The following is a 25,875-nucleotide window of genomic DNA, read 5'->3' as shown; positions in this document are numbered from 1 at the left end:
TTTAACATAATTATATAAAGTTTGTCATTAATATGAACATATCTCAAACTATCCCACAATACATGTCCTCATATTTTCTGCGTGGGCCGATGTGAAAGACCGTGGTGACACGCAGGCCACATGTTGTCCCCCCTCGATTACTGTGTGTGTACGTATGTATTTCTGTGTGTATTACTGTAAACTATGTGTGCGTACATGTCAATAATGAGGGAATAATAACATGTATGCTAGAGACCAGCACTTGCTCTGCTTAAGTGTGTTCTAAACACGAGAGCCACAGTACCAGTCATCACTTACTGAGGTGTTCTCAGTAGAGGTCTTCAGGTGTTTCTTCAAGACGGGGAGGGATTCTGCAGACCGTAGGGAGTCTGGACTGTGAATGACAGCCACGCAGTATGAATATATCTGTGTACATTACTCTGTGTGTCCGTGTGTGTGTGCTTGAGTGAGTCTGTGAGTCTGTGTGTAGTAGAAGAAAAACATTTCCTTACACTGATGGTATCAGATTGCAAGCTGATAGTTGGTCAGAATGATCACAAGTGACGTTGTTTTTCCAGCTGGTAGAGCAAAGAAGAAGGGTAAGTTCAGAAGCCGTGGAAGACGTCAGGGAGCAACAATGGTCACCATCTCTGAACCGGACCCTGGACTCTCTGAGGAACCTGAGGACACGTCTTTGGACCGGGAGGAGATCAGGAAGAGAAGATTTGGTAGGTGCCCCTTTATAGAGTATTTAAAAGAAATAATAACTCTTTTAGCCAAAGTGACCGTGTGTGTGTGTGTGTGTGTGTGTGTCCTACTCCTGAACAGCTCTATGGTTTCACATCACTGTCATTGTGAGCATCGGACTGCTGAGTATTCTCCTCATCTCCCTGCGCTTCAGTGAGTCTAAATCATATCATCCTGAATAGAATTACAATACAGTATAATCATATTAATGACTGTAATAACAGCAATGATAATGATACATATTGTTTTTGTTAGATTCAGGGATAATAATAGGGTTAGCACACATACACCGCACGCACACATATAAACACTGCATACACACACGCACACACAATCCACACACACGTGCACGAACACACACGCACACGGACACACACTGCACACACGGGCGCGCTGATGCAGACGTTTCAAGACATTGAGATAACAGCCCCGCCGTCGACACACTCTCCCACCTGAGCCTTATGTCTATCATTGACACTTTTGTGCAAAACATTATTTTTCTTTAAGCATTATCCACCTCCTGAGCCTCCCGAAATGTCTTGCGATATAGAAATCCCCCCTCCCCCCTGCCGACTGTTTTAGTTGTTTTATTTTTCTTATGTTTCATGTGTAGGCTATGTGTGACTGTAGGCTACTGCTGCCTGTCTTGGCCAGATCACTTGAAGAGATGTTTAATCTCAATGACGCATTCTTCTGTTAACAAAAAAAAACATCCCCCACGTCAGGTAGCCAATGTACAATCTGCAATCTTGCCCTCACACCCCCCCCCCCCCCCCCCCCCCCCCCCCACCACACAAGCCCGTGCTTTAGTTCACTATAGTTAGGTAGGTTGCTGCCTTAGCTGTTGTTACTTGAACACAATTTTAGTGAAGTTTGTTATTATTATTTTTAGCTAACCAATAGTAGTTGCCGTGCATTTTTTAAGTATCAATGCACTTTGAGCCCTGAATAACAGTAAAAGCTATTGAATGATTGATTCGTATGCATAGTATACTACACTTTCCATTAAACAATTACCCCTGTAACCCAACAGTTAGCTGAACATTATATGGTCCCGTCCTTCCACTCCCGGTTTTCTCACCCTGTTTAAACAAGCAATCAACTGCATTTGTCCCAGTGTTTGTGCTATGGGAAATTAAAGGTCCAATGGAATGCTACTTTGTGGATGCTTTAATATGGATATTAGTAGGCCCCAAACACAGTACTTGAAGACGTTCCCGAAATTCAGCCGTGGTGCAGAATTACAGCCACTACGAGCCAGTCGCACATTGATCTTTCCGCAAATGCGCTGTCTCGGTGTCTGTCGCTTTAATGCAAATGAGGAGGAGAGAGGCGGGTCAAGGAGGAGGGTGGGGGTGTGGCCCTGAGCAGCTTGCGGCCACAGTACCATGTGCTCTGTTTACAATGGATGTATCGCAATGGCGAGGCGCACACAGCCTTTGGCCGTGTTCTGTAAATATTCTAGAACACTCCGGGTGCTCCGGCGAGAGTCTTGGAGCTCTATATCTAAATAATATCACATTATACGTAGATATCTAAATCATATAATATATATTATCAGGGCCAAAAGCTGTGTGAGCCTCCAAACGATATTATGAATCTCAAACGACCGCGTTGGGTTCTCCGACGTCTCTGGTTCTTCCACGTCCACATCAATCTGAAGTAGACTGAACCACGACATGGAGGAGAAAGAGAATGTTGACCGCGGTGGTCTCGCTGCCTCGGCAGCAGTCAGCGCTTAGGCACCACCGCCTCCTGCAGCAACGAGGTGGTGGTCCCTTGGCAGCGGGAAGCGGGGCTCAAGCGGGAGACATTCACGGGCAACAATCCCTTTCTCCTCCATGTCGTGGTTCATGTACTTCAGGGGGAAAAGCCAAAGTTCCTTTCCCCCAATTTCTCTCAACCATGGCTGAGATAACCCCCACTCCGAGTCTCGTTGTGAAATACCAGAGACGAGAGTCTGACGTGTTATGCGCCATAACACCAACAGCAGAAGGGTTATCCAAATAACAAGGAAGTGTACAGCACTTGCGTTACAGTCCTGGAGCTCTATATCTAAATAATATCATATAATACATAGAAATCTATATCATATAATACATATTATCACGGCCAAAAGCTGTGTGAGCTCCGGATGGCCGCAGCGCGTGGGGATTGGGCTTCGAGGGGTTTGTTTACCGCCGTTGCTATGGTCATAGGCGTAATTTACGGGGGGGTTAGAGGGGTTATAACCCCCTCAATAATCAGATCCAGCTAATATAACCCCCTCAATATCATCACACATAATTCAGATGAACAAAAAAATTTAATATTCTGAATTAATACCTTGTTTGTTTTCTTTATTAATTTAATTTGTCAGCAAGATAGTATCATGTTTTGATAATCTATAATGTACCCCCCCCCCCAGCCCACCGACTACTTGGTATTACCCGAACTATTTCGCAAGGTCGCTGGGGTGAATAGTAAGAGAAGACTAATGCTAACTATGAATGGATATGAAAAGGACACTGAAAGGCAGCCAGGGCCAGACAACAATTTTTAATTGTTGGTCGTCAAAGGAGCCAAAAGCCAAAAGGAGTAAAAATCCTGACGATAAGGAGGTAAATATCCGTATTGTTAAGTTAGGTGTTATCATCCACTCTATATTTTTTCACTACCTGGATAGTTTACGCCTCCATTTAAAGTGGAGAGGGACCTTCACTTTCCCCATAAACCCTCAAAATAAAGAGGTATCAGTGGAGAAACAAAATAATTTTCGATTGAGAGCATAATTTCACATTCAAACAGTATCGTTGGTGTGCTATGTGCAGTAAAACCAGACGATCTGAATAATTCCTGATTCATGCCAGATATTTATTTCCCGCTTTGTAAGAGCTAGCTAGCTAACTATGTGAACTTTATATGATTAGCATAGGCTACGTTGTAATGGCATCGATAGACGTCCTCAAACTAAGATTCTAGAACCCACTGCCTCAAACGTACTCGGTTACGGGTGGGTAAAATGCAATGTGAGTACAGAGACCAAATTGCTGTTTGCTCCCATACAGTCACACATACAGTTTTTTGGGGGAATGCATTAATTTACTTAGAGATGTCATCCATTGACAGCTAGCTCCTGTGGGCTAGTTCAGAGGTTACACCACTCCTTTTGAGCGTGCACTCCTGTACTGTACACACACATACACACACACACAACGGTTAATGACGGTGCATGTGAGTAGGCTTGCTCGTAGGAAACATTGAAACAGCATTATTGTTATTATTATTATTAATAATAATAATAATAATAATAATGGTATTATTATTATTATTATTTTATACAAAAATGTGTAGCAGTCTAAATGTGCTAGTAAGTGGGCAAAAGGAGTTTAAAATGCTTTACAACTTTTTGGTGAGGGAACACATATTCTCCAAAACTGATATCGATACCACCTCTCAACCCATTTAATATTTTTTTATATATCAGGAGAAGAGGGAAAGAGAGGGAAATGGCCAAGGAGGCGACAGAGGGTCAGGTGACCAGAAAGAGAGAGAAGAAGAAGACAGAGGAGGCAACAGAGCAATTGAAGGAGAGAGAGGAGGCGACAGAGGGACAGGTGACCAGAAAGAGAGAGAAGGCGACAGAGCAATTGAAGGAGAGCGAGGAGGCGACAGAGGGTCAGGTGACCAGAGAGAGAGAGAGAAGAAGGAGACAGAGGAGGTGACAGAGCAATTGAAAGAGAGCGAGGAGGCGACAGAGGGTCAGGTGACCAGAGAGAGAGAGAAGAAGGAGACAGAGGAGGTGACAGAGCAATTGAAGGAGAGCGAGGAGGAGACAGAGGGTCAGGTGACCAGAGAGAGAGAGAGAAGAAGAAGGAGACAGAGGAGGCGACAAAGGGTCAGATGGCCAAAGTGAGGGAGAGAGAGCACAGAGACAGGCAGCGCAGGAGGCACAGATGACCAGGTAAGAGACCTCAAACAAAATTGTGCATGCCATACACTGTCAGAACACTGAACTGCATACTACTCTGTAGTATTCCATAAGAGTTTAAGGACTGAAACCACTTGATTCTCTACTATAGCACTTGGGGGGTTGTCAAACTCTAGGCATTGTTATAATAATAATATGAATAATAATTAATTTAATTTGTAACATACTCTTAATTCTGAGGAATCCCAGAATCCCAGTTACGGGTTTTAAGTGTAAATAAAACTGTAGATGCCCTTTCAAAAAGTGCTGACTTATCTTGACATTGCTCATTGTGCCTAGTATTTAGTTTTGAATGAGAGATCTTGTGTAAAGTAAGTAATTTGGTTGCTGTGGTTTCCCCACAGAGGGTCACATGATGAGGGCAGCAGTCAGGCAAATGAGCAGGTGAGAACACAAGGGAACATAATTTAGCTGTGAAGAGCATTATTGATCAATACATTCATTTAATAGGATTGTTATTTCAGAGAGTGACAAGTTTTCATGTCATATGTTACAGGATATTGAGCCCCAGGGATTTGATGTTTCAGACATCCTCACCTGCACAAAGCCTGCACAACCTGACCCTAAGCTTATAGTAGTGCAGAAGCGAGATAACTGTGTGTTGTCTTTTCAAGAGAAATGGTTCAAAACTTTTCCTTGGTTACATTACAGTGCCACTTTACAAGGAGTCATATGTTTTCACTGTGCCAAGGTTTTTTTGAATCAGCCAACATATGCAAGCAAGTGTGACCCTGCCTTTGTGAGTGTAGGCTTTAGAAATTGGAAAAAAGCTATCCAGAAGTTCTCACAACATGCAAAAAGTCAGTTGCATATCCATGCCATGAACATCTATGCACAAAAAGGTAACACTATAGCTTCACAGCTTTCTTCAGCTGTTGCCAGACAACAGGAGGAAGCAAGGTATGGATTGATGAAGATTGTAGGCTCAATCAAATACTTAGCTAGGCAAGGTTTACCGCTACGAGGTCATGTGGAAGAGAAGGGTAATCTATCCCAACATCTGAAAGAAAAGGCAGAGGATGACCCTGCTTTTCAGAAGTGGTTAGAGACACGCAAGCAGGATTACACAAGTCCTCTCATTCAAAACGAGGTACTAGGCATAATGAGCAAAGACATTATAAGAGGAATAGCTGACACTATTAGATGCCTCCCAGTCACACAGTTTGCCTTGATTGTTGATGGGACACAAGACATATCAGGTCAAGAACAAGAATCTGTATGTCTTCGTTATGTGGATCATGACTTAAATCCTCATGAGGAATTCATTGGGATGTATTCAGTGCATGAGACCACAGGAGAATCTCTTGCAAATGTAGTATTAGATGTTATCTGCAGACTAAATTTGCCATTGTCAGCTCTGCGTGGGCAGACATATGATGGCGCAGCAAATATGTCTGGCAAATATTCTGGAACACAGGCTCACATTAGGAAGAAACAACCACTTGCTTTGTATGTGCACTGTGGAGCACACTGTGTTAATTTGATAGCACAGAAGGCATGCACAGCTTCTATAGTTGTGCGAGATGCCCTTGACTGGGTTCATCAATTAGGAGTTTTGTGTGGACAGTCTGGCAAATTCAAACATATGTTTCATACGATAGCGATATCTGACCACGGAACCTCAAGTGCCCTGAAACCACTTTGTGCTACTAGGTGGACCGTCAGACACGGTGCCATCCATTCTGTTTTAACACAGTATGACTCAATCCTCACTGCCTTAGAGGAAATGGCAGGGACTAACTCTCCCACTGCAACCACTGCAAATGGTCTATTTCAGCAGTTTATGAGAGGCAGCACTGTAGTTGGTCTTGTGATGGCACAAGCAGTTATTGGAGAGCTAGAGTGTCTCAACAGGTCTCTTCAGAGAAGGACAGAGACTGTTTCTGGTATGCGGGCTGCTGTTTGTAAGGTTCAGTCTACTCTCAATGGCAAGAGGAGTGATGAGGCCTTCCAACACCTTTTTGAGAGGGCATCTACAGTTGTGAATTCTGTAGACTTAGAACCCATAACAATGCCAAGAGTTCGACAACCACCCAAGTGCTATGGAGAATCAAGTGGATTCAGTCCTAAAACTCCTATAGAATATTACAGAGTTGAGTTTTATAAGGTACTTGACACCATTCACACACAGTTCACTGAACATTTCCAGCAGGGTGGTCTTCTTACCCTCCAAAAGCTGGAGAACACCTTGCTTTCTGGAAATATTGATCCGGTGGTTCATGACTACCCAGAAATTAATGCCCAGCTGCTGGAAATCCAGCTACCGATGTTCAAACACAATTACATGTACCGTTCCTGTGGAGAGGCTACACACATTATCAGAGAGTTGCCAGCAGAGGTGCGAGGATTATTTACCGAAGTCGAAACTCTGATGAGATTACTCCTTGTGGTACCAGTCTCGTCCTCTGAGGCAGAGAGGAGCTTTAGTGCTCTTCGACGATTAAAAACTTGGTTACGCACAAGTATGTCACAGCAGAGGCTGAACCATGTTGCAGTGTGCAACATCCATCAGGACAAATTGGACCTCTTAACTAAGAAGTCAATTTGTGCACAGTTCATTTCTTTTACACCAAGACGCAAACAGGTGTTTGGTGCTTTTATGTGAAATGCTTTTATACTTCTTTTGTATTTACCTGCTTTTGTTTAGATGTTGATAGTTTGAGCTGGTGATGCCCGACAATATGTTTATTGAATTGTGCATTTGTATTGAATTGTGTGAATTTGCTGGATGTAGGTGTCAATAATACAGTGATGCAATTGATTAATCTTTAAGTTCTTGCGTGTTTTTTTCATAAGATAGACACACACAAAATCAATTAAGTGGAAGCTGCCACTGCTGACTAATGCTTAAACACTGAATTTTACTACTGTGTCATTATGGCATAAATAGTCAAAAAGAAGCCAAAATCAGTAAAGGTATCGCAATGTATTTCTAATACAGGAACGGCAAATTGGCATGTTACCTTTTACACAAGAAGATGATTGATTAAATAAATATGCCGCGAGTTTAACCCCCCCAAAGGTAGACCCAAAGTTACGCCCTTGGCTATGGTTACCGGTCTTGTGTGTTCCAACGGTTTATTGGCGGTGGTATCTAATAAATCTCTGTCTAATCAATACTTCATCCACTGCCTCTTCCGTGGTCATTACAATATAATGAACCGACCGTCGGGTTCTCCACGTCTCTCCCTCTTCCACAACAGGTGGAGACAGCGGTGGTTATCGGCCGTGGGGGACAATGGACAAAGGATGCTCGGTTCATAACTAAAGAGACAATTATTAGGCTTGCTTCGTTACGTAATAGCTGAACCGAAATGTTATACGTTGTAACATAATAGGCAAAATGTTATTATATTATGCGCTCAGAAATGAAATACAATATCGACTGGGGTTTCCACATTATAGCTATGGGTTTAATTACAACTAGAGGTGCACTGCGCGCGCTCATCCTCTAGTTGTAATAGTAGCAATGATAATGATCATTATTGTTTTTGTTAGAATTTGTGTTACTAAAATGAATAGTTGTAACAATAGCAACGATAATGATATTGATGACTGTAGTTATTGCTATTTGAATTAGTATTAATATTATGGACTCTGTGTTTGGTTGGCTGTGGGTCCTGTGATGTTTAGAGACGATGTTGTTCTGTTTTAGAGCTCTTATCTTCTGTATTCCTCTGTTCTGTTCTAGACTCACCGTCACCCTGGAGGGAGGGGAGAGAGCACTTACTGGGTGAACTCGGTGAGGGTTTTATCCAAGTTATTAAATCAACCGCGTCATTAACATTCATTTCAAAAACACCATCTGCTTTTGTGATTCATATTGTGGTCTACTAAGGTCAGGTTTCTATTGTCGTCTTTTAAGGTCATGCTTCTATGTGGTCTGTTAAGGTCAGGTCTCAGGGTTGTGTGTCCGTGACGAAGACCGTGAGATAAACAGTTCTCTGTTTGTTCAGGATTTTCTTTTATACATTCAACAGATGGATTGACACTTCAGGGCTGGATGTTTCACGACAAGAGTTTCTACCTTATTTCTACTACTAAGAAGGGCTGGAGGGCCAGTAGAGAAGACTGTCTGCAGAGGAAGGCAGACCTGGTGGTCATCAACAGCAGAGAAGAGCTGGTGTGTGTGTGTGTGTGTGTGTGTGTGTGTGTGTGTGTGTGTGTGTGTGTGTGTGTGTGTGTGTGTGTGTGTGTGTGTATGTGTGTGTGTGTGTGTGTGTGTGTGTGTGTGTGTGGGAGAGACATATTGTTTGTGTGAATGAGTGAGTGGGTGAGTGAGGAAGAAAGAGAGAGAGAGAGAGAGAGAGAGAGAGACTGTGTGTGTCTGTGTGCGTTTGTGTGTATGTGTGTGTGTGTGTGTGTGCGTACTTTGTGGCCATGACAACAGATGCTATTTCCTTTGGAAACAGGTGTTTGTCAACAGATTGATGGGTCCTTCCTGGATTGGACTGAGTGATCGAGAGACAGAGGGGACCTTCAAGTGGGTGGATGGTACCCCCATGACCTCAAGGTAAGGCTGAAGACTCTATTCAGCAGCATCTCTTCTCTGAGAGTGACAGAGTGACCTCCTCTGTCTCCTCCTCGTGGTTCTCAGTTGGAGACACGTCAAACCACGCGATGACGGTGGAGCAAGAGACTGTGTCGTAGCAGGGGAGGACGGCTGGTCTGAAGAACCGTGTTACAGACTGCACCACTGGATCTGTGAGAAGAGCGTAGACCTGGATCATCTGGAGGCTGAGCGGAACAAAGAGGGTCCGCAGACTTTGTTTGTGTTCATGAGTGGAGAATGGTTCCTCCTTTCTGTTCTCTGTGCCGTAGATACAGTAAATACACTCTTTAAGAGTTGAAAGGTTGTTGTGTTTAGGTCCACTACGGTCAGGTTTCTATTGTGGTCTACTGAGGTCAGGTTTCTATTGTGGTCTATTGAGGTCAGGTTTCTATTGTGGTCTATTGAGGTCATGTTTCTATTGTGGTCTCCTCAGGTCAGGTCACAAGGGTCAACCCTTTCTGGGTTCACTTGCACTAGTTTCTATTGTGGTCTATTGAGGTCATGTTTCTATCGTGGTCTATTGAGGTCAGGTTTCTACTGTGGTCTACTAAGGTCAGGTTTCTATTGTGGTCTATTGAGGTCAGGTTTCTATTGTGGTCTACTAAGGTCAGGTTTCTATTGTCGTCTATTGAGGTCAGGTTTATATTGTGGTCTACTAAGGTCAGGTTTCTATTGTGGTCTATTGTGGTCAGGTTTCTATTGTGGTCTACTAAGGTCAGGTTTATATTGTGGTCTACTAAGGTCAGGTTTCTATCGTGGTCTACTAAGGTCAGGTTTATATTGTGGTCTACCAAGGTCATGTTTCTATTGTGGTCTATTGAGGTCATGTTTATATTGTGGTCTACTAAGGTCAGGTTTCTATTGTGGTATATTGAGGTCATGTTTCTATTGTGGTCTACTGAGGCCATGTTTCTATTGTGGTCTCCTTAGGTCATGTTTCTATTGTGGTCTACTAAGGTCAGGTTTCTATTGTGGTCTATTGAGGTCAGGTTTCTATTGTGGTCTATTAAGGTCAGCTTTCTATTGTGGTCTATTGAGGTCAGGTTTATATTGTGGTCTACTAAGGTCAGGTTTCTATTGTGGTCTATTGAGGTCAGGTTTCTATTGTGGGCTACTAAGGTCAGGTTTATATTGTGGTCTACTAAGGTCAGGTTTCTATCGTGGTCTACTAAGGTCAGGTTTATATTGTGGTCTACCAAGGTCATGTTTCTATTGTGGTCTATTGAGGTCATGTTTATATTGTGGTCTACTAAGGTCAGGTTTCTATTGTGGTATATTGAGGTCATGTTTCTATTGTGGTCTACTGAGGCCATGTTTCTATTGTGGTCTCCTTAGGTCATGTTTCTATTGTGGTCTACTAAGGTCAGGTTTCTATTGTGGTCTATTGAGGTCATGTTTCTATTGTGGTCTATTAAGGTCAGCTTTCTATTGTGGTCTATTGAGGTCATTTTTCTATTGTGGTCTATTGAGGTCATGTTTCTACTGTGGTCTATTGAGGTCAGGTTTCTATTGTGGTCTATTGAGGTCATGTTTCTATTGTGGTCTACTAAGGTCAGGTTTCTATTGTGGTCTACTGAGGTCAGGTTTCTATTGTGGGCTATTGAGGTCATGTTTCTATTGCGGTCTCCTCAGGTCACAAGGGTCAACCCTTTCTGGGTTCACCTGCACTAGTTTCTCTTTGAGCTGCTGAACGGTTTTGCGTTCTTCTCTACAAGCTCCGCCCCCGCCTCGTTAATCTCTGCGCTGGAGTGACTTCCCCTCCCTGGGAGATCTTTGTAGACACTGCTGTGATATTCAATCATGTATGAAGAGGCAAGCGAGAATACTGGGGGTGAATCCCCTTGGTCGCCCTCTAGTGGACAGGTGTTAGGACAGAGTGAAGGGAGTGTCTGACGCTGCATCTCTAGATCCGTGTTGTAAACGTTCACTCCTCTCCTCCTGCTTTCTTCAGGTTCAGTGATGCCCACGGAGGAGGAGGCCCCCAGCATCACAGAGTTCCACTCCTCTACCCACGTGTTGCCCGTGGGCCAAACGGCCCGCTATACCTGCCACGCCGGCGGCACGCCGGAGCCCACAGTAGAGTGGCTCCACAACGGCAGGCCCCTGGAGAGGGACGGCACAGACGACCAATCAGAGGCCTGGGTGGAGAGGGGCTTCCTCTTCGTCAGAGGGGTGGGGTATGGCGTGAACACGGTCTGCTGCATGGCGAGCAACAGCGCTGGCACGGCCAATCACAGCGCTCAACTGCTTGTCTTTGGTAAGTCCTGCATCCAAAGAGAGGTGTTTGTTGATGATGTATTCATAATGTTGTTGTTAATGTATTCATAACACTGTTGTTGATGTATTCATAACACTGTTGTTGATGTATTCATAACACTGTTGTTGATATATTCATAACACTGTTGTTGATATATTCATAACACTGTTGTTGATGTATTCATAACGTTGTTGTTGATGTATTCATAACACTGTTGTTGATATCTTCATAACACTGTTGTTGATATATTCATAACACTGTTGTTGATATATTCATAACACTGTTGATGATGTATTCATAACACTGTTGTTGATGTATTCATAACGTTGTTGTTGATTTATTCATAACGTAAATGTTGAAGTGCGTATCTATGTATGTGTACATATGTATATATATGTATGTGTACATATCTATGTATATGTACATAGAGCGCAGGAGAACAGTACTAGTGATGATGATGATGATGAGGATGATGATGAGGATGAAGAGCGGTTCAGCAGCTCATCATGTCTGGTTCTCCCTCAGATGCCTGTGAACTCACACTGGACCCCAACACGGCCAACAGACTCCTCTCTCTGTCTGAGGACAACAGGAAGGTGACGCTGGTTGGAGAGGACCAGTCGTATCCGGATCACCCAGAGAGATTTGACTCCCCGCTCCAGGTGTTGGGTAGAGAGGCTCTGACTGGCCGCTGTTACTGGGAGGTAGAGTGGGAAGGACCTGTTGAGATAGGAGTGACATACAGAGGAATCACAAAGAGAGGAGAGGGTGGTGACAGCAGGCTTGGACTGAACAACAAGTCCTGGGGTCTTTATTGTTCTGATCGTGGTTACTCTGCCCAGTACAACGGTAGGAGAACAGTCCTCCCTCTCCCCCCCGCTGGCTCCACCAGAGTAGGAGTGTATCTGGACCGGCCTGCTGGCTCTCTGTCCTTCTACAGAGTGTCCCCAGGTGGAGGAGGGTCCTCAGACACACTGACACACCTCCACACCTTCTGGTCCTCCTTCACCCAGGAGGACCTCCTCCCTGGGGTTAGGGTAGGGTGGGGGGGGACCCCAGGGGGAGGGAGGAGGGGGAGCTCAGTGACTCTGTGTCGGTTGTAGAGAAAAAAAAAGCGGGCGCGGGGGAGGAGGACCGTCGGCTGCAGTGCTGCAGTACACACACACACACACACACACACACACACACACACACACACACACACACACACACACACACACACTGAGAGGACTGATGACTCAGTGTCTCTGTGGCAGTTATAGTCTCTCTCTCTCTCCCTGTCTCTCTCTCTCTCTCTATTTCTCTCTCTTTTTCTCTCTATTTTTCTCTCTGTCTCTCTCTCTCTCTCTCTCTCTCTATTTTTCTCTCTCTCTCTCTCTATTTTTCTTTCCCTCACTCTCTCTATTTTTCTCTCTCTCTCTCTCTTCCTCTCTCTCTCTCTCTCTCTCTCTGTCTTTCTCTCTCCCTGTCTCCCTCTCTCTCTCCCTGCCTCCCTCTCTCTCTCTCTCTCTCCCTGTCTCTCTCTCCCTGTATCTGTCTCTCTCTCTCTCTCTCGCTCTCTCTCTCTCTCCCTATCTCTCTCTCTCTCTCTCTCTCTCTCTCTCTCCCTCTCTCTGTCTCTCTCTCCCTCTCTCTCTCTCTCTCTTTCTCTTTCTCTCTCTCTCCCTCTCTCTCTTTCTTTCTCTCTCTCTCTCTCTCTCTCTCTCTCTCTCTCTCTCTCTCCCTCTCTCTCTTTTTCTTTCCCTCTCTCTCTCTCTTCTAGAAAGTATAGTATGATAAACCATGAAAAGACTTTTAAGATCTTCCATAGTTAGAGAAGCACATTTATTATTTGAAATGTATATAAAATACCTATTGATTGTAAATGTTTGTATATTTTCAGACGTCACCAGTTTTGGTCTTAAGGGCTCTGATATCATCATTTTTGTTATAACCCTGATTTACAACCTGATTTAAAGCAGATTTTATGTTTTATTAATAATAACCAAGAGGTCTATGGGATAATGTTGCATGTTGCAAATTACTTTAAACTGAATCTTGATTTTTTGTGTTCTGATGGGAACCAAGCGTCCACAGAACATGCTCAGTTATTAAAGATATGTGCACACCTGTTGATGATTTGTAAAGTCTTCTGCTTCTATTGTTTTAGTCCTCCTGTTTATTGTGTACATGTAAGGGACTATTTTTCTGTTGTATTTGTTAATAAAGCATAATTGCAATAAACAACTCGGTGGATCCAATTGAATGTTCTCGTGTGTACAGCAGATGATTTCTCGTTTTTTTTGTGAATAATGCTTCAATAAGTGCCTTAAGAAAAATAATATATTAATTAGGGCTGTCAAATTAACGCGTTCATTCTGATTAGTTAATCACAGAAAAAATAACGCGTTAAAAAAATTAACGCAGATTAATCGCACTTCTATAGTGCCCTTTGACCCGGTGCGTCATTTGCATTGAAACAAAATGGAGGCAGACGAGAAGACGCTGCTCGGCCCGGAAAGTTCAAGTTTAAACTCCCAGACGGAACTGTAGATAGGAACACCATTATCTGCAATCTCTGTAGTAAGGAATTTTCCTATCACCGGAGTTCTTCAACCCTTAAATATCACCTCAACGCAAAACGTTTGGTAGCAAGCTGGCAGGTACGAGCTGCCACCGCCCCTGAAGCTGGCGCTAGCAGCCAGCCTCGTCAAGCCACACTCGACTGAGATGCATTGAATCCTGAGTGAGATGGACATGTTATTCATTTGATCTTAATATGCACCGTATGTTAATGAAAGACACTCATCTGCCATCATTTACTTGAATTAAATTATTTTTGAAATACCTTCTTGGAAAAATGTAAGTATGAGATTAATTTAGATTAATGAATCACAGAGCCTGTAATTAATTAGATTATGTTCTTTAATCGCTTGACAGACCTAATATTAATCAGAAATTATAAATAAAACCACAATTGTTTTTCCTCCCTTGGTTTTGGTTGGGGGGGTTCTCAGTGTCTCTGTGTCGGTTGTGGAAAGAAACCACAGACAGACGGACGGACACTCTGTCTCTCTTTCTCTCTCCCCGTCTCCCTCCCCCCCGTCTCCCTCTCCCCCCCGTCTCCCTCCCCCCCGTCTCCCTCTCCCCCCCTCTCCCTCTCCCCCCCGTCTCCCTCTCCCCCCCGTCTCCCTCCCCCCGTCTCCCTCTCCCCCCGTCTCCCTCTCCCCCCGTCTCCCTCTCCCCCCGTCTCCCTCTCCCCCCCCGTCTCCCTCTCCCCCGTCTCCCTCTCCCCCCGTCTCCCTCTCCCCCCGTCTCCCTCTCCCCCCGTCTCCCTCTCCCTCTCCCCCCCCGTCTCCCTCTCCCCCCCGTCTCCCTCTCCCTCTCCCCCCCCGTCTCCCTCTCCCCCCCGTCTCCCTCCCCCCCCGTCTCCCTCTCCCCCCCTCTCCCTCTCCCCCCCGTCTCCCTCTCCCCCCCGTCTCCCTCTCCCCCGTCTCCCTCTCCCCCCGTCTCCCTCTCCCTCTCCCCCCGTCTCCCTCTCCCCCCCTTCTCCCTCTCCCCCCGTCTCCCTCTCCCTCTCCCCCCCCGTCTCCCTCTCCCCCCGTCTCCCTCTCCCCCCGTCTCCCTCTCCCTCTCCCCCCCCGTCTCCCTCTCCCCCCCGTCTCCCTCCCCCCCCCGTCTCCCTCTCCCACCCCGTCTCCCTCTCCCCCCGTCTCCCTCTCCCCCCTGTCTCCCTCTCCCACCCCGTCTCCCTCTCCCCCCGTCTCCCTCTCCCCCCGTCTCCCTCTCCCCCCGTCTCCCTCTCCCCCCGTCTCCCTCTCCCTCTCCCCCACGTCTCCCTCTCTCCCCCGTCTCCCTCTCCCCCCCGTCTCCCTCTCCCCCGTCTCCCTCTCCCCCCCGTCTCCCTCTCCCCCGTCTTCCTCTCCCCCCCGTCTCCCTCTCCCCCCGTCTCCCTCTCCCCCCGTCTCCCTCTCCCTCTCCCCCCCCGTCTCCCTCTCCCCCCGTCTCCCTCTCCCCCCCGTCTCCCTCTCCCCCCCGTCTCCCTCCCCCCGTCTCCCTCTCCCCCCCGTCTCCCTCTCCCCCCCGTCTCCCTCTCCCCCCCGTCTCCCTCTCCCCCACGTCTCCCTCTCCCCCCGTCTCCCTCTCCCCCCCGTCTCCCTCTCCCCCCGTCTCCCTCTCCCCCACGTCTCCCTCTCCCCCCGTCTCCCTCTCCCCCCGTCTCCCTCTCCCTCTCCCCCCCGTCTCCCTCTCCCCCCCCTGTCTCCCTCTCCCCCCCGTCTCCCTCTCCCCCCCCGTCTCCCTCTCCCCCCCCGTCTCCCTCTCCCCCCGTCTCCCTCTCCCCCCCGTCTCCCTCTCCCCCCCGTCTCCCTCCCCCCGTCTCCCTCTCCCCCCCGTCTCCCTCTCCCCCCCGTCTCCCTCTCCCCCCCGTCTCCCTCTCCCCCACGTCTCCCTCCCCCCCGTCTCCCTCCCCCCGTCTCCCTCTCCCCCACGTCTCCCTCTCCCCCCCGTCTCCCTCCCCCCGTCTCCCTCTCCCCCCGTCTCCCTCTCCCCCCGTCTCCCTCTCCCCCCGTCTCCCTCTCCCCCCCGTCTCCCTCTCCCACCCCATCTCCCCCCCCGTTTCCCGTGTGTGCGTGTGTTTGGGTGCGTGTGTGTGTGTCTATGTAAGTTCATGTGTGTGTGTGTGTGTAAGTTCATGTGTGTGTGTGTGTCTATGTATGTTCATGTGTGTGTGTGTGTGTAAGTTCATGTGTGTGTGTGTGCGTCTATGTAAGTTCATGTGTGTGTGTGTGTGTGTGTGTGTGTGTGTGTGTGTGTGTGTGTGTGTGTGTCTATGTAAGTTTGTGTGTGTGTGTGTGTTTGTGTGTCTGTGTGAGTTCTTGTGTGTGTGTGTCTATGTAAGTTCATGTGTGTGTGTGTGTGTGTGTGTCTATGTAAGTTCATGTGTGTGTGTGTGTGTGTGTCTATGTAAGTTTGTGTGTGTGTGTGTGTGTGTGTGTGTCTATGTGAGTTCATGTGTGTGTGTGTGTGTCTATGTAAGTTCATGTGTGTGTGTGTGTCTATGTAAGTTCATGTGTGTGTGTGTGTGTGTGTGTGTCTATGTAAGTTAATGTGTGTGTGTGTGTGTGTGTGTCTATGTGAGTTCATGTGTGTGTGTGTGTGTGTGTCTATGTAAGTTCATGTGTGTGTGGGTGTGTGTGTGTGTGTCTATGTAAGTTTATGTGTGTGTGTGTGTCTATGTAAGTTCATGTGTGTGTGTGTGTGTGTGTGTGTGTGTCTGTGTGAGTTCATGTGTGTGTGTGTGTGTGTGTGTCTATGTAAGTTCCTGTGTGTGTGTGTGTGTGTGTCTCTATGTAAGTTCATGTGTGTGTGTGTGTGTGTCTATGTAAGTTCATGTGTGTGTGTGTGTGTCTATGTAAGTTCATGTGTGTGTGTGTGTGTGTGTCTATGTAAGTTCATGTGTGTGTGTGTGTGTGTGTGTGTGTCTATGTAAGTTCATGTGTGTGTGTGTGTCTATGTAAGTTCGTGTGTGTGTGTGTCTATGTAAGTTTATGTGTGTGTGTGTGTGTGTGTGTGTCTATGTAAGTTCATTTGTGTGTGTGTCTATGTAAGTTCATGTGTGTGTGTGTGTCTATGTGAGTTCATGTGTGTGTGTGTGTCTATGTGAGTTCATGTGTGTGTGTGTGTCTATGTAAGTTCATGTGTGTGTGTGTGTCTATGTGAGTTCATGTGTGTGTGTGTGTGTCTGTGTGAGTTCATGTGTGTGTGTGTGTCTATGTGAGTTCATGTGTGTGTATGTGTGTGTGTGTGTCTATGTAAGTTCATGTGTGTGTGTGTGTGTCTATGTAAGTTCATGTGTGTGTGTGTGTGTGTGTGTGTGTGTCTATGTAAGTTCATGTGTGTGTGTGTGTGTCTATGTGAGTTCATGTGTGTGTGTGTCTATGTAAGTTCATGTGTGTGTGTGTGTGTGTGTCTATGTGAGTTCGTGTGTGTGTGTGTGTCTATGTGAGTTCATGTGTGTGTGTGTGTCTATGTGAGTTTGTGTGTGTGTGTCTATGTAAGTTCATGTGTGTGTGTGTGTCTATGTGAGTTCATGTGTGTGTGTGTGTCTATGTGAGTTCATGTGTGTGTGTGTGTGTCTATGTAAGTTCATGTGTGTGTGTGTGTGTGTGTGTCTATGTAAGTTCATGTGTGTGTGTGTGTCTATGTAAGTTCATGTGTGTGTGTGTGTGTCTATGTGAGTTCATGTGTGTGTGTGTTTGTCTATGTAAGTTCATGTGTGTGTGTGTGTGTGTGTCTATGTAAGTTCATGTGTGTGTGTGTGTGTGTGTCTATGTGAGTTCATGTGTGTGTGTGTGTGTGTCTATGTGAGTTCATGTGTGTGTGTGTGTCTATGTAGTTCATGTGTGTGTGTGTGTCTATGTAAGTTCATGTGTGTGTGTGTGTGTGTGTCTATGTAAGTTCATGTGTGTGTGTGTGTGTGTGTGTGTGTCTATGTAGTTCATGTGTGTGTGTGTGTCTATGTAAGTTCATGTGTGTGTGTGTGTGTGTGTGTGTGTCTATGTAAGTTCATGTGTGTGTGTGTGTCTATGTAGTTCGTGTGTGTGTGTGTGTCTATGTAAGTTCATGTGTGTGTGTGTGTGTGTGTCTATGTGAGTTCATGTGTGTGTGTGTGTCTAGCCCTGTAGACGGGTTGGGGGGTCTCTCTCTTCTCAGCGGGGTCCGTTGGAGGGCGGAGTCAGCAGCACTTCCAGCGCCGTGGTCGCCCTTGGCAACGCCCCTCCCCCACCCAGCAGGTGTAGGTCCCGCCCTCGGACCGCTGGACCCGGTGCCCCACCAGGGCGCCGTTGCCTAGCAACTCGTACTTCCCCGGGACGGGGGTCAGGACCCGGTGGGTGGTGAAGACCCAGGAGCCCCCCCCCCACGCAGGCTGGTGTTCTCTTCACAGTGCGCGCTGCGTCAGGTTGTCACGGACACCGAGTACTACGATGTACCACAATGTATTTATTACCAATAACTACTATTCATGAATTACCAATGTCTAGATGTTGGTTTAGTTATCACGTAGCCTGTAGCCAACCTGAATACCACTAGATCATTTGGATACCTGAACGTAGCATTCATGCTCAATGTAGGAGCCTAAATGCCTGTTTACTTTATTTAAGTTCATATTTTATGAACTTCCTTTTCAGTGGAGTTCTAATGTACCAGAGCGATGCTGTTTAGGGGTTCCATGAATCCATAATCCATAAAATCCATATTTTATGGATTTTCAAAAGTGAAATAATATAATAGTCAATTGTGTTACTTCTGAAAACATAGAATTTTATTTTGAAATTCACTTGCAATATCTTTGTTGTATGCTCACATTTAGTTACTTTATTTTGAAGTGTGAGAGGAACTTATTGGTGTTACCTACCGGTGACAGACAGTCAGGATAACAATGTGGAGCCACACAGTTTTTTGACCTCTTTTTCCTCTCTTTCTATCTCTCACCACTAATCAAAACCTCATCTTGTGGAAAAGGATTTTTGTAGTTTGCGTTTGACAAGTAAACCTTTTAAACTTCATTTTTGTGGATATTGGGTGAGGTATGCGTCGAGGGGAAAACGGAGCATCAATCTGGAGCTTCACTAATCGACCTATTGATCCTACACTAACAACAACACAAGCTTGGCTATAATGTGTGATTCAAACACATTGAAATTGTGTGTATAAACTTTTCGGATGCACATTTTACAGGCTTAACTGAATCTTCACTTCACTTTATCCAAGACTTCATGTTTTATCTGACGCCACCACTGGAAGTCTGTCTTAGAGGGCTTGGAAGGTCAGGAAAAACAAAGGAAAAGTCACTAATCACTAATCACTCATCACCTTTTCAGGGGAGTTCCAATGTACCAGAGCGACGCTGTTTAGGGGTTTTAACTGAAGCTTGTAGATGAAAACGTCCTGAAACTAAAGGCGTTGGGTATGTTTGGTGTAATGAGCTCACAGGAGTCCCAGCGTTCTGCTCTCAGCGCTTTATTAAAACATTCCTGGACACGACGCTCGGTGATCATGAGTGATGTGATGATGAGAGTTGATCAGGAGCCCGTCCTCTGGCCGGGTCACATGGGGCTCCGGGTGGGAGGTCAGAGGTCAGAGCCCGTCCTCTGGCCGGGTCACATGGGGCTCCAGGTGGGAGGTCAGAGGTCAGAACATGTCCTTCCTGTATCTGTGGATCAGCTCTGAGACGTCCTCCTTACACACCTTCACCCAGCCGTCCGCCTTCATGTGGTACACTACACACACAAACGCACACACACACACACACACACACACACACACACACACACACACACGGGCGGGATCTGAAGACCGCACACACATACATATAAACAAATATCTATATATATATATATATATATATATATATATATATATATATATATATATGTATATATATATATATATATTTATGTACACATATAAACATATGTATAGAGAGAGACACATACAAACACATTTATGCACGCATCCAGACCCATCCATACACGTCCTCTTATAAATATTAAATCTTGCACATGAATACAAAATATAGGAATAAAAAAGGATCATACTGCAATCTGAGGAATTCATGGGTGAAAAATACATGAACCCCTTTAATGTAACAATTTACAAATATACATATCTATAAAAACATGGTAAAAGCATGCAAGAAGTATTAAAAACACACAGGGAAAAATAAGTGCTCATTCACATTCAAAAACCATTCACACATTCATACCATCCTTTCACATAAAAGAAGCCTCCATTGTAATAAATGGGGGAGTAAAAGAGGTGGAAGGCCTCAGTTAAATAATGACGCAAAGGAAGCACACAGTAAAGATAAAAACATGCAACATATTAAAACACACAGTGGACCCGACGCCATGCAGGGAACCCCCAAGGAGGAGTCCCAGGACCCCCCAGCGCCCCCAGCAGCGTCCCAGCGCGGCCCCTACTCCCTGATGTTCAGGCCCAAGGGGGGAAGGGTCCTAAGCTTGGCTATCCACCTATGCTCCGCCGCCTTCCTCTGTCTGTCCCACCAGCACGCCTTCATCTCCAGCCCGGTGATGAATAGTGAGGTGATGGGGTGTGTTTGGAAGTGTTGGACCGTTTGAGTGTTGAGTGTGCCTATGTGTATAGTATATAACTGCTGTTTAAGTCTGGTGAGTATCCTGGGCTTTGTTTCGCCGACATAAATGATGTGGCGTTCGGAGCATGTGATGGCGTTGATGATGTTTTTGTCCAGCATGGTGAGTTTTTGCGGAACAGGGCTGGAGGTGGAGGCGTGCTGGTTCCTGAAGACCGCCAGCTGCTGAAAGTGGCCTCGGTGTTCAGAGGGGGCTCGCACCAGGATATCTTGTATGTTCCGTTTTTTTAAGTAGGCCAATATTATTTTATGATTCTGGAGTGTGGGATTGTTGAGTTGTGTGCGTGTGAATGCGTGTTTCAGTTTGGAGTGTGTGTAATGTTATGTGTCAATGTGCTGATGAGGGGTATGATGTGTGTGTGTGGCTACCCCCCCCGATCGTCTCCGTTCCTGATGTCAGGGGTCCCCTCAGGGAACCTGTTGGGGAAGACCACCTGACTCAGGGATCCAGGCCCTCCTAGTGGGGGCCCCCCTCAGCCGGCCTGTGGACGGGGGCGGACCCTAAGTCGGCCCCTCCAGTGTGCGAGGGGAGATGGTTAAGGTGAGGCGTAGAGGAGGGAAGCTGGTTAGGGTTAGGGAGGTGGTGGGGGTCCGCAGTGGAGGCCACAGGCGGGTTAAGGTGAGACGGAGTGGGTGACGAGGGGTTAAGGTGAGACGGAGTGGGTGACGAGGGGTTAAGGTGAGACGGAGTGGGTGACGAGGGGTTAAGGTGACACGGAGTGGGTGACGAGGGGTTAAGGTGAGACGGAGTGGGTGACGAGGGGTTAAGGTGAGACGGAGTGGGTGACGAGGGGTTAAGGTGAGACGGAGTGGGTGACGAGGGGTTAAGGTGAGACGGAGTGGGTGACGAGGGGTTAAGGTGAGACGGAGTGGGTGACGAGGGGTGAAGGTGAGACGGAGTGGGTGACGAGGGGTTAAGGTGAGACGGAGTGGGTGACCAGGGGTTAAGGTGAGACGGAGTGGGTGACGAGGGGTTAAGGTGAGACGGAGTGGGTGACGAGGGGTCAGTGACTCCAACAGGTGACTGGGGGGGGTGTCGGGGGTCTGGGTACCGGAGGAGTGCAGAGCGGACAGCCCGCAGGCCAGAATCCATGTCCATGTTGGTGTAGAATGAATCTAGATCAACTGTAAATAAAAAGGCTTGTGTGTAAACCGGTGTGTTATTCAGTGTTTGGATGAGGTGGTAGGTATCTTTGATAGCTGGGGTGTTTCCGGGAGATGAGCTTGAGGTGGTACTCTATAAACTCAGCTGCTGCAGAGGACTCGCTCCCACAGTGGGAGATGATTGGTCGCCCCAGCGCCCCTCTGCAGCAGCTGAGTCTCCGTTTCTGACAGATGGAAGACGGTGGATAGGTTTAGAATGTTAGATTCCTGGGGACGGGGGGGTCCCTGTTGGGACGTAGCCCCCGCCCGAAGTTTAACTGAGCCAGCCGATGTTGTAGTATGTGTGATGCAGTGTCCGCTGTCCAATGTATGTGGTCTTGAGTTGTGTGGAATTCAGAGTGGTGTATTTCAGAAGGTGAGTTGTATTATGTAGTGATGAATGCATTTAGTCGTGTTAACAGGGTCTGATGTGGTGCAGCTAAATGATGTGAGAAATGAATGATGGGGACATAGATGGTGGCCTGCGGGTTTGTCCGTCGTCGACTCCAACAGGTTGTCCCTATGGTTGATGCCCAGAGCGACCACCACAATCTTGGTGTGTGAATTGGGAGGATTTTCATCTAAGATCTGCGTGATGTGTTTGTATTTGGCACCGATATAACTGCCAATGTGGACGTCTGTGTGTGTGTGGGGAGGCATCCGGCTCAAGTTTGAATCACTGATGATCCCTACGGGCTTGATGGATCAAATAGTCCAATCCCTAACTTTTTGCCCCGTAGGATCGTGTCTGGTCACTTTGAATATTGTCTTGTTCGGTCGAGGCTTCGGGTCGGTGGTTACACTCGGCCGTCGGCGCTCGGGAGTGATGGTGAGGGGACTTAACGTGGCCGAATTAAGGGCGTGGTGTAGCCTAAGCTGCACAGTGCGCTGTGAGGGTGTGCTCGTGGACTGGACGGACAGCGGAGGAGACTTGGTGTCATTAGAGGTGGCTTCAGATTGGGATTGCTTTGTGGGACATTTCCCTTTGCTTTGACCCATCATCATGGTGTTCTGTTCAGCCACCTCGTTGAGTCTCTCCGCTGTACCTGTACCAGTCCGGGTCTGTGGTGGGGGCCGCTGCTTGGTGGAATCTACAGGAGGGGGAGGAACAGAGTGAGTGGGGGGTGGACTGAGATGTAATTCTATTGAGGGGGAGACCAGGGTAACTATGTGGCTGAGCCGATGTGTGTTAATGTGTGTGAGTGTGGAGGTGTATATATTAATTTATATATTGTGGCTGAGAGGATGTGTGTTAATGTGTGTGTGTGGAGGTGTATATATTAATTAATATATCGTGGCTGAGCCGATGTGTGTTAATGTGTGTGTGAGGAGGTGTATATATTAATTAATATATCGTGGCTGAGCCGATGTGTGTTAATGTGTGTGTGGAGGTGTATGTATTAATTAATATATTGTGGCTGAGCCGATGTGTGTTAATGTGTGTGTGGAGGTGTATATATTAATTAATATATTGTGGTTGAGCCGATGTGTATTGATGTGTGTGTGTGGAGGTGTATATATTAATTAATATATTGTGGCTGAGCCGATGTGTGTTAATGTGTGTGTTACGTCCCCCGCTAGCGAAAGGGGTGGCAACATAAAACCAGATGTCTTTGGTTAACTTAAAGTTGTTTATTCAACCCGGATCTTGGGGTAGTCAATTAAACACAAACAGAGGAGGCAAAACTACAAAAGGAAAAGGGCCATTGGGTGCTGTCCAAATCAACAAAATGAATATAACCAAAGAAAAGCTCCCCAAAATACACGAGTGGAACAGCACCCCTGCTCCTAGTCTTCCCAAACAAAGGTGTAACTGCGTGTCGGTTTTCGATAACGTCTGACAAACTTTCCCTGGCCCAGTTCCCAGGTAGCTAACAAGAGCCTCAATGAAGTACAAAATAAGCATTTCAAGACCTAAATGGCAAGCTGCAAATCCGAGACAAGCTGCCGCGAATCTTGAGCTCGCCCGTCTTTTGTCTTTGTCGGATCCTCGGCTTTCCGATGCAGCAGCCAATCACGTCCGGGGAAAGGCACATGGTCATCTGCATGGCCATCGACAAACGGAGGATTTTACCCACGAGGGCGGGGCATCGGTCCGCAACCATAACACCCCTCCCCTTAAAACACAAACCTTTAGGTTTTTGTAACCTAATTAATTACAGCAGTCATTTGGCTATAACCTAGACAGAGCATCTGCCAACACATTCTCTGACCCCTCCTTGTGACATATTACCAAGTTGTACTCTTGCACGATCAACGCCCACCCCATGAGTCGCTGGTTGTGATTGTACATGCGAGATAGAAAAACAAGAGGGTTATGGTCGATAAATATTACAACTGGCAATGGGCTGGACCCGACATATACTTCAAAATGTTGGAGTGCCAACAGCAAGGCAAGGGTTTGTTTTTCAATAGTCGAGTATCTGACCTGGTGCTTGTTAAACTTGTCAGAGTATTAGAGTGTTTACGGTACTCTGCTTTACGGCTGTCGTAACGTAGCTGTTGATGTTTACTCTAGTGGGTGTTACGGCAGTGGGAGGGGGCTTTTCACGTGAGTCTTCACATGTATGCTGTGGACATGAACCCGAGAGCTCCTGGATAAAGTCAGAAGTAACAACTTACCTGTGTCTGGACATTCCGTGTTTTATTACATGGTGTCAGAAGTGGCCGGTGGTTTTGCAAAGAGTGTAAATCATGGCAAAGTTCAACCCACCGGAGAGTTTTAGCTTTGATAAACCGACGGAGTGGACCGACTGGAAAAGGCGGTTCGAGAGATATCGGACGGCTACGGAGCTCAACAAGAAGTCGGGTGAAGTACAAGTGTGTTCCCTGGTGTACGCAATGGGGAGTGAAGCGGAAAATATTTTCAAGTCGTTTACTTTTACTGACCCAGGACACCAGAATAATTACAAAATAGTGATGGAGAAGTTCGACGAGTACTTTTTCCCGCGGCGGAATGTGATCCATGAGCGTGCTGTTTTCCACCAGCGCGTGCAGCGGCCTGGCGAGCCAGCAGAGACTTTCATCAGGGCTCTCTATGATTTATCAGAACACTGCGAGTTCGGGGGGGGTAGAGATGAAAATATTCAGGACCGAATCGTCGTGGGGATTCAAGATAAAGAGCAGTCTCGTAATTTGCAGCTCATGGCGGATCTTACACTGGCGCAGACTATACAGTCTGTTCGCCAGTCAGAGACAGTGAACATGCAGATCAGTGCGCAGGCAGCAGAGGCCATGGCAGCCACGGCATCCGTACAAGAGGTGCGGGGCGCGCGGAAGACGAATATAAAATGGCAGCGCAACGCCGAGAGAGCGGGAAAGACGGAGCACGGGAGGAAGTGCAGCCGGTGTGGGAAAACGGAACACAAGGATCCAGAGAGATGCCCCGCTCGCAATTCAGCTTGCAACAAATGCGGCAGGAACGGACATTGGCGGAGCCAGTGCAAAACCAAAGCGGTGAGGGAAGTAACAGAGGCAGATGAGCAGAGTAAATACTTCCTGGGATCAGTGAATGCGAACGCGAGTGATGAGTGGACAGTGCAACTTCTGCTTGGTGCAACTCCTGTTAAGTTTAAGATCGATACTGGGGCTGATGCTAGTGTAATGTGTGAAGAGACTTTCAATATGCTCATTCCAGAGAGAGAACTGAAGCAGACTAGTGTATCTTTGACCAGCCCAGGGGGTCAATTAGACTGTAAAGGACAATTTCAAGTTAACACCACATACAAGAAGAACTCATACTCATTCCCAGTGTATGTTATTAGAGGAAGGTCTGTCAACAACCTACTCAGTAGATCCACTGCAGCTGAGATGGGCCTCGTGAAACGGATCGAGGAGGTCCATGGTGCCTTTGGAGAGCATGGCACGCTCAAGACGGAGCCTGTGAGGATACAGCTCAAGGACAACGCCACCCCGTACGCGGTGCAGACTGCGCGCAGGGTCCCAATACCGCTGACGTCCAAGGTCAGGGAGGAGCTGCGCCGCATGGAGGAGTACGGCATCATAGAGGAGGTAACCCAGCCAACCGATTGGTGCGCCCCCATGGTGCCCGTGCTCAAAAAGAACGGAAAGGT

General features: G+C 46.9%; 1 protein-coding gene across 1 annotated transcript in view; it reads left to right on the top strand.

The window, feature by feature from the left end:
* The window catches only part of LOC307083216 (uncharacterized protein), a gene marked incomplete at its 3' end in the record, with an annotated part of 26,032 nt that extends 581 nt beyond the window's left edge, over positions 1 to 25,451 (top strand). Inside the window, exons 2-10 of the mRNA XM_079747050.1 lie at positions 558 to 707; positions 808 to 879; positions 8,388 to 8,438; positions 8,677 to 8,821; positions 9,294 to 9,451; positions 11,200 to 11,505; positions 12,031 to 12,536; positions 24,791 to 25,258; positions 25,440 to 25,451. Coding sequence (XP_079603176.1) covers positions 558 to 707; positions 808 to 879; positions 8,388 to 8,438; positions 8,677 to 8,821; positions 9,294 to 9,451; positions 11,200 to 11,505; positions 12,031 to 12,536; positions 24,791 to 25,258; positions 25,440 to 25,451 — 1,868 coding nt within the window. The remainder of the gene's footprint in view (positions 1 to 557; positions 708 to 807; positions 880 to 8,387; positions 8,439 to 8,676; positions 8,822 to 9,293; positions 9,452 to 11,199; positions 11,506 to 12,030; positions 12,537 to 24,790; positions 25,259 to 25,439) is intronic.
* Positions 25,452 to 25,875: the final 424 nt, after the last annotated feature.

The sequence above is a fragment of the Pollachius pollachius genome (assembly GCF_949987615.1).
Source record: "Pollachius pollachius genome assembly, chromosome: 11".
Lineage (NCBI taxonomy): Eukaryota > Metazoa > Chordata > Actinopteri > Gadiformes > Gadidae > Pollachius > Pollachius pollachius.
This window is presented reverse-complemented; position numbering and strand designations above follow the sequence as displayed.